This window comes from Amblyomma mixtum, chromosome 1 (assembly GCF_055824585.1).
Source record: "Amblyomma mixtum isolate Tamu chromosome 1, ASM5582458v1, whole genome shotgun sequence".
NCBI classification, from domain to species: Eukaryota; Metazoa; Arthropoda; class Arachnida; order Ixodida; family Ixodidae; genus Amblyomma; species Amblyomma mixtum.
In genome coordinates, this window is record NC_143012.1 from 272,036,447 (window position 1) to 272,045,165 (window position 8,719).

General features: G+C 51.8%; 1 protein-coding gene across 1 annotated transcript in view; it reads left to right on the top strand.

Moving 5' to 3' along the window:
* Nucleotides 1–6,268: 6,268 nt before the first annotated feature.
* Nucleotides 6,269–8,719, top strand: part of LOC149371691 (acetylcholinesterase-like) — a 24,652-nt gene continuing 22,201 nt past the window's right edge. Inside the window, exons 1-2 of the mRNA XM_089565931.1 lie at nucleotides 6,269–6,529; nucleotides 7,084–7,295. Of these exons, the coding sequence (XP_089422057.1) occupies nucleotides 6,269–6,529; nucleotides 7,084–7,295 (473 nt within the window). The remainder of the gene's footprint in view (nucleotides 6,530–7,083; nucleotides 7,296–8,719) is intronic.

Genomic DNA, 8,719 nt, shown 5'->3' on the forward strand with positions numbered 1-8,719 from the left:
CGCAAACGCGCTAAGCACACATATGTTACGAAATACCTCCGGGCAAGAGCCGCAAACAAACAACAGCAGTCGCGCAGCGATGATTCGAATGCGAGTGCTCGTGCAAAACGCTGCACGCTACCAGACGACTCTCGCTCTCCTAGCTCAACCCGCGATTGCAGCGCCGCGGTGGCGGGGACGGCGACAGGTCGCCTGCTCCCTACGGGCTCTGCGAGGAGTTATGGAACTAAAAAAGTATCTATAAACGTTGAACAGACTCACGTCTCCTGGTCATGATGAAGTGACCTATGACACCATCGCATAGTTATCCAATAACTCCCGTCTTCGACTCCTGGAATTTTGCAATTCTTTCTGGATGACTGGTGAGGTCCTCACAGAATGGAAGCTGGCGAAAATTGTGCCTGTCTGAAACTTTGTAAGCAGCCAACAAGCTATACGCATCCTTCCAACCCATCGCCCTACTGAGCTGCGTGGGTAAGCTTATGGAGCGAATGATCTGTAAACGCATCACTCGGTACTTCAAAAGCAGAAGTGAGTATCCCCAAGAAATGAAGTTTCCGTTAAAATACGTCTGCGACTGATAATGGCATCACCCTCGTCTCATCACCTGAATAATACCTTCATGCTGGGTAAATCCCAACAGCCGTTTTCATTGACGTCAAGGCCGCTTTTGACTGCTTTTCACCATGCAATTCTCGCAGCCTCGGCCTCGGAGGAAGGCTGTACAAATGGATTGGACACTATTTAAAAAAACGACAAATTACTATGAGCACTCCAAATGGCCCAGCACTCTTTCACGCAGTGGAGAGGGGCGTACCTCAGGGAGCGGTGCTCTGCCCTCTCCTGTCCAATATTGTAGCGAAAGCTACATTGGCCACGAACTTGCGATTTCGCTGTAGCGGTGCTCCGAGGAGGCACAGAGACCGACCTTGCGCCGTTGCCTAGCAACCGCCGCAGCTGGCGGACCCGCGCGCTCGCCGCGCCATCTGGAATGACGTCACAGCCGCCGCCGCGGTTTGGTATGACGTCACACCGCTTGCTTCGTCGTTGCGCTCGCTTCCGCTCGCTTCGCCAGCCTAAATGCGACGCCGCTACCAAAATGTCATTACATGAAACTGCTTTCGCTAAGTGTATCCTGGCCTAGCTGAGCTAAGTCACTGCCATTTTGCCCTTATGTATACACACAAGAGGAAACTTACCGCGAGCAGTACGCATAATGATTTATTGCAGAGTACGCATAATGATTTATGCAGGTGAATCTAGCTAGAATGTTTGAGCATAGTATGACAACAAGATATTTGTCACATGCAACGTTCTGTGCCCGTCCAGCGGTGGGTTTTCGAATCGCCAATTCGAATCACCAATTCGAATCGCTCGAATCGCCAATTCGAGCTCTGTCCATTCGCTCCGCGTCCCTGTCGCGTGCTAGGCGCAACGGAGGAGACGAGCAGAGAGCGAAAACTGCGCTAACGCGCATAAGTGCGCCAACTGCGCTCACTTCTGTGAGGTTCGGACCCGCTGGATCGCAATTCCTTCTGAAACAAACACCTTTAAGTGTGCTTACGCATGCAGGAGAGCGTCAAGCCATTCTTAGAGGAAGTGGCGAACGCTTGGAAATAAAACATCGCACAAGCATTTACTCACAAGCTACTGGGACTTGCTACCACCTGGGATTCTTTAACGTATACATTGACATCGCACAGTAAAGTAGCAGAAATTTTATTTGTAGCCCAACTACGCCGTCCCGCAAAGCCCATTTCGGTATTTACATACACCCTTCTTGCCACCATAATAAAGAATAGAAACCATCTTTACTTCTTGGTGCAGCCTTTTCAGCTGTTTTCAAGGCGCCTTTTTTACTACACCTCTTTTTCATAAAGTTTTTGTTCAACACTACTGGAGCCCAGCTCGGATCGTCGCGTATGCTCGTGGCGGTGCGGCATAGGTAGTTCTTTCCTTCCTCCATGCGGTGCGGCTACCAAACAACCTTGAGTCGCTGTTGCCTAGCAACCGCTTCAGCTGCGCTCCAACAGATGGGGCCGCGCCGCTGCCGCCTAAAGTCACTGGAAGTCTGCCGCCTACACACCCAGAGGTGAGAGACGGGGGCTGATTGGACTCTTCGGGAGGCCCACCTCAACAACCAATACACTCGTCTCACAAAGACAGGGTCGGGTCGCCGCCTTTTAGCCCGACTACACATCCAGCACACTCAATTCACAGAGGAGAGATGCCGCCTTCCCGTACACTGGAGACGCGCCCTCCACGTGCGGCCTCTCCCCACCAATATGTCCAAGAGGATCATAATGGCAGGCGCCTGGCGCGGGCGGAAGCCTTGGACCGCCATTTTCGGAGCAAACCAGGAGTCTTCTACGTGGACGCGTTCGGCCCGGACTCTAGGGGATGGTACACGGCCGCGGTCGTCCACGAGGGTAAAACAGTAGACGCCCTTACTTTCAAGGCCCAGTCAGCAATTCACGCAGAAGAGGTTGCCATCGCTTTGGCAGCCTCTGACACCTCCTCCAAATACATAATCACCGACTCACGAGGGGCTTGTCGAAACGTCACGCAAGGGTGGGTTACTCCCCTAGCTTATCGTATTTACCAAAATTGTAGCCGAGACTCGGATCCCGCGCACCGATCTATCGTTTGGGCTCCAGGTCACCAAGGCGTCCACGGAAATGAGGCAGCCGACGCCGCCGCCCGCGCGCTCTCTCTCCGGGCATTTCCCACGGGACCCGACGCCGACCAGGACTTCCATTTCAATCCGATTTACACTTTTAAGGAAATATGCGATTATTACAAATCCACGCACCAAACTCTTCCCACCCCATGCAAAGGGCTGGGGAAGGACAACGAGCGGGTACTCCTGCGCCTGCTCACCAACACGATGTTGTGCCCGGCAATTCTAAAGCATTTCGATCCTAAATTCGACGGGCGGTGCTCACACTGTGGGGAGGTGTCTGACACCTACCACATGGTGTGGGCCTGCCAGCAGAACCCATCCCTACCCCCTATCCCGAACCCCACCCGAGAGGACTGGGAGGCGACCCTGTCCGGTTGCTGCACCCTCGAGGCCCAAAGGGCCTTAACGCAGCGCGCCCGGGCTGCGGCAAACGCCAATGGTGTGCCTGACTAGGCATCCCACCTAGTGGTTGTAAGGGCGTGACCCTTCAGGTCACGACCCCCAACACCTCTCTCTATGATTAATAAATGTTTTCACCACCACCACCACCTACACACCCAGAGGACACCACCCTCGCACAGGCGCTGAGTTTCACAGCTCATGACGGCGTCGTGCCGGCTCCCTCCGGCACGAGCTAAACCAAAAGCTCAACCACAAGCTAACACCACACGCGTATTGGCAAAAACGACACGGACGATCTTGTGCCGTTGTCTAGCAACCCGAGTTACTACCCTAGCTTTCACGAGTTACTCGGGTAAGCTAGGGTAATAACTCGGGTAAGCTCGGGTAAGTTCGGACGAGCGTCGTGCCACTTGCGCGAGAGGTTGCTCGGGAAGAGCAACATGGGTCGCAACATCCCGACGGGTGGCTGGGATAGAAACAGCCACCTGCCAGTGCAGTGGCGCATCGCTTAACCGCTGCGCCACTGCGCTGGTAGTGGTATATGAGGACTCGCCCTAATCTATGAATCATAAGTAGGAATTACCAATTCAACATAAATGGGCATTAACCCACTAAAGATATCATGCCACACCCCTAAGGCGGAGTTAAAGTGCCCCCTCCATTAAAGAATGAACACCCGCTTTGGTAGGTCTATTCGGTTTAACTACGTTAAGCCCCTATCAATTTTTTTGGTCCCCATTTTTAATATTATGGCCTCCTACGCCCTGTTTTTCCTCTGTTTTTTTTTTACCAACGTTAAATTGCACATTAATATTATTTACAGCGTCACTGTGAGTGACGCCGACGAAGGAGGAGACTTGCACGTAGAAAGATTTACCTGGAGGTCCCTCTCTCCAGGTTAGGGCTCCCGTTATCTCTGCCAATGTTGTTATCGTTCGGAGCGAGCGCCAAAGGATTTGCATTGGGTTCAATTTGTGGGAATCTCCATGATTACATAATTGCAACTGGTAGTTTGATTTGCTAACTCCTTTAAAAGTCTCGGAGTTTTTTATTATTATTATTATTATTATTATTATTATTATTATTATTATTATTATTATTATTATTATTATTATTATTCTCGCCAAAATGTTCTTTGTTATTTCACTTCAAATATTCTTCTGTCGTTTTTCATGAATACATTTTTCAAAATTCACGTTTGGCTCCGGTATTTTGTCGTAATCCTATGAAAATTTCCTTATGTATACCACTATACCATGGCCAATCCCCCCACGTGGGTATGTGCCATTATAAAGAGGTGAAGAAGAAGAAGAAGCATGCATGCAGCGCGCGAATGAGAACATCGCCAGCCAAGGACCAGATCAGCAGATGCGGCAAGCACCACCCTTGTAGTAATCACGTATCAGCCCCAACAGTCGTCTCATCGACAGCCTGCCAGTTGAGAACAAGGGTCATCCAGGGGAGGCCTCCTTCAGGCAGCAGCAAAGGCGCAGAAGGATGCTCCACGGCCGCCGTCGAGGCAGCAAGGGGAGCCGCAGGTCCTCCTCGCCGCTCACAGCCGGCCATGAGCAGCTGGAGCGAACGCTGGACTCCAACCCGCTGGAAATCCACGCGATATCGACGTCGCTCACCGGCTCGCACGCTGAGGACCACAGCCGGCACACAACGGCCTCTCCAGGGATCTCGAGCTCGACGGAGGAACTGTGCGGCTCCCAGTGGAGCTCGCGGCTCAAGGCCGCCCTCCAGCTGCCGCACAACATGCGTGTGGAGCTCCTCTCGCTCATGGAGAAGGACACCAGTGCCGTGCAGTGCGCCGCAAGGGACAACCCCGTGTCGGCCCAGATGAACAGCTTCTGGAGCATGTGGGCGCCGAATTCACGCAGCCTGCTGCCACGGGGGTGAGGAGGAGCGCCTGCCGTTTCAGTCTGCCGTGATGAATATCCGTAATGTGCGCGCCGTGCAAGGTGTCGCTTTTAGCCCTGAACGCTTTATGGAAGCAGCAGCAAGGCTGTCTGTAGCTTCACAGAAGGCTTGCAGTACTCATCGTTTTGTAGCAATTAACTGGGCCTCTTGTTTCGAACAGCTATAGCTATGTTGCTCTGCTTAACCTGTAAGGCTACTGTGAATCAGGGGAATCCGAGCTGGATACTTCCCTTGGCGGTTTTCTTCCTTTTCTCGTCATTCTCGTTCACATTTTGAGCGTCAGACTCAGACTTGCTGGCTTTCGTCAAAATATGGACGCACAGGGCCACGAGTACGCACCCAGAGGCCTATAGGATGGTAGGCAGAAAAGGGGCTTTAATGCGCGCACCTCAGGCAAAGACGGCCGGGCGCACTTGCAAGCCAGCGGTCTCCTTCTCTGGCGCGGCAATAGGGACGACCCTGAAACCAATGGCGTAAAGCTATGGAGGGCCTCTGTGAAGGACATTTACCCAGACGTTTTTTTTAAGGCGGAAGCCTTTAATTACTCATCGTTGTAAGCAGGAGTTGTCGGCAGAAATGTCACGCTTTTCAATTGGTCGAAATGGCCGTGACGTCACAGTGCGCGAATTTAAAAAGGGCCAATCGTACTTTGGCTAGTAACCATGCAACCAATTAAAGGGATGGTATAGTGAGGCTCGAAGTAAGCGGGACTGAGTTTACTTAATTAGTAAACCTAATTAACCTTTCTAGTCAGACCAGATAGATAAATAAAACTGAGTAGCAAATTGGTCGAGTTGGGGAATCGAACCAGGGCCTCCGGAGTGCGAGACGAGCACGCTAACCACTCCGCCATGCCAGCTCGATGGTTTGGAATGAACAAAGGCGCGTCTAGTGAATACGGTGTCTTCGTTCACTCTCATCTTCCTGCCTTCCCTTACGGTGAGGTTCAGGTGTCCACCGAGATATGCGAGGCTGATAATTTCCTTTCCTCAAAAACCAATTTACCGACGAGCAAGGCGTAGAGCCGAACGGGCGATGGCGTTCTGTGGACTCCCCGGCAGCGTTGCAAGACGCGGTCGCGTTCCACTCTTAGAGGCGAAGCTTAACATCTTAACCACACATCAGTGACACAAGCAACATAAGGCTTCTTCCTCACCGCACTTTAGGTCAACAAAGTGCCCCCCTGAATTTTGTGTGTGTGTGTGTTTGCCTATAATAATCGCCCATGTTGCGCTCTCCACGGATGCCAGATGGCGCCCGATGACTCCGTCTGACCTGGCGTGCGCCGTGGCCACCATCCTGACGTTAGCCATCATGGTACTGGCTTCGTTCCTGCTCTTCTTCTCAACCGGTGACCCACAGCACGCCCAGGTGACCGTGAGCGGCGCCTTCGGCTCCGTCACCGGGATCGGCAAGCTGATCGCTGGCCGACACGTGTATGCCTTCCTGGGCGTGCCCTTCGGGGAACCTCCGCTGCGGGGGACACGGTTCCGCAAGGCTGCGCCACGGCAACCCGAGGCGGTGCGTGCAGCCCTTCTTTCGAACACAGTTTACGAGGCTATTCGCATTAGGAAACGAAACTTGTTCTCCTGTGCTTTGCGTGCCGTCCATTTCAAAAGGACACCGAGGACAACAGCACCAATTTTTGGTCTTGGCAAAAACCATATTTGTCCGGTAGCAAAAAAGATGGATTTGAAAATTTTGCCGTCACACTATTCAAATTCGAGGAGACACAACCGAAAGGGACTCCGTGATCACTATTTGGAAGTGAATAACGGAGAAGCCTAGCCTCAGGGATCCGCGATGAAGAAGAAAATTTCTTGATGGGCCACATATTTTTTTGTGAAACCGGCCAGAAGTGGCGACACGTGTATTTCAATTTGTCACCTTTCGAAGCTTATGAAGAAAGCAGCGTTTTGCGCGTCCAGTTTGCCTTTCGAACGCGACAATCTTTCGACACAGGCCAATTTCATATACCCTCAGAATGCCACTGAAGTTTCTTGACAGGACTAAAGAAAAAGTGATGTTAGTCCGTATTGAGCCGGGTAGTGGATGCTCATACACGCGTCCGGCAGTTCGACGGCAGGAAGCCGGGGCCAGCGTGCTTCCAGGAGGGCGACGGGGGCAGCGTGCGGCCCGGCGTGTCCGAGGACTGCCTGCACCTGAACATCTGGACGCCAGAGGCGCTGTGCGCTGATGCCTCGTGCGCAAACCGCACCGTGCTCTTCTTCCTTCACGGAGGCCTCTTCCAGAGCGGCAGCAACAACGACGACCCGCTCGACGGAAGGTGACCGTTGCTTCCTCCTTGCCGGAGCCTGGCTGCACCTGACGTTACTGGTTCGCAATAGGCCAGAGAAGAGGCGTGTTTGTTGGAAATTTTAAAAAATAGGGTTTCTGACTTTGCAGCGTGCACAGCATTGTCAGTGATGCTGTGCATCAAAATACAGCTTAGACGTGTTAGGCTGGTTGACTGCTATTACAAATTAGAAGGGTCAGGGTTCGGGCTAGTGGGTAGTCAACATGAGGATCCATAGCGCACAAAATTGAAGGGACATAAAACAAGCGCTAAACTTCCACTGAACGATATTTATTTGGCGCGTACAACCTTATAAAGATCACGTAAGCTACAGGTATAGGCGACTAACAACATTTGTGGCTTGCATTGTGTTTTTTCTCATTTCTTGACACATCATGAACTTGACAAGATAATCGTTGTTACTCATCTATACCTGTATCTTACGTGATCTTTATAAGGTTGTCCGCGCGAAATAAAGATCGTTCAGTGGAAATTTAGCGCTTGTGTTGTGTCCCTTCAATTTTGTGCGCTATGGATCCTCATGCTTTTACAAAGTTGACTTTCTAATTAAGTCCACGCTAAGTAACATCCATATGACCTTTCCACATTTTCATTCTCGTCAGAGCAAGGAATCTGGGAGGGCGCAACTGGAAACCGAAGCCACGCCTACGAGCGGCGCACTCCCGCTGTTCCCAGCGCTGTTTCTGGTCGCTCTGTCGCCCGTGTTCGGCCGAAAAATTTGTCGCGCTGCAGTAGCTTAAGCAATTAATTTTGTTGCGAAAGCTACACTACGCCAGTCGCCGAGCGATTTCGCGGAGCTGAGGAAAGGCCATACTGCGCATGCGCGAGGAGCAGTGACGTCACACGGCGCACAGCTGGCGCGCCGCCGCCGTAGCTGCGCGGGTGACTCAGGGGTGCCGCCGCCGGGAGCGCCAGTTGCGCATGCGCAGTAGCGGCGCATAGCTAGCGGACCGCCGCCGCTACCGCGCGCTCTCCATCGCCTCTCTCTCTCTCTCTCTCTCTCTCTCTCTCTCCTCGTTGCTTTCGAAATCCTCCAGGTTCAACCAGAGCTAAACTAGTGCCAATTTTTCATCATTAGTAAACCAGCTTGATAGCTAACACGTCTTATCTGTATTCTGTTGCATACCACCCCTGACAATGCTCTGCCGCAGGGCGCTCTGCTGACTCAGGCAGCCTATTTTCAAATATTCTTAACATTTTTAGAAGTGAAACATCATGTGTTGTGCGGGTCCTTTTCAGATATAATCTAGGAGGTGTCTCAGGGAAGGTGATCACGAATTATTAAAAATAGGGCTTTCGAGGTAAAGAGAAGCTTTTTGCGGCATATTAATATCAGCTTTGGCGGACGTCAAAAAAAAAAAGGCGAGTCATGTTACCTAGTATAGCGATTAACT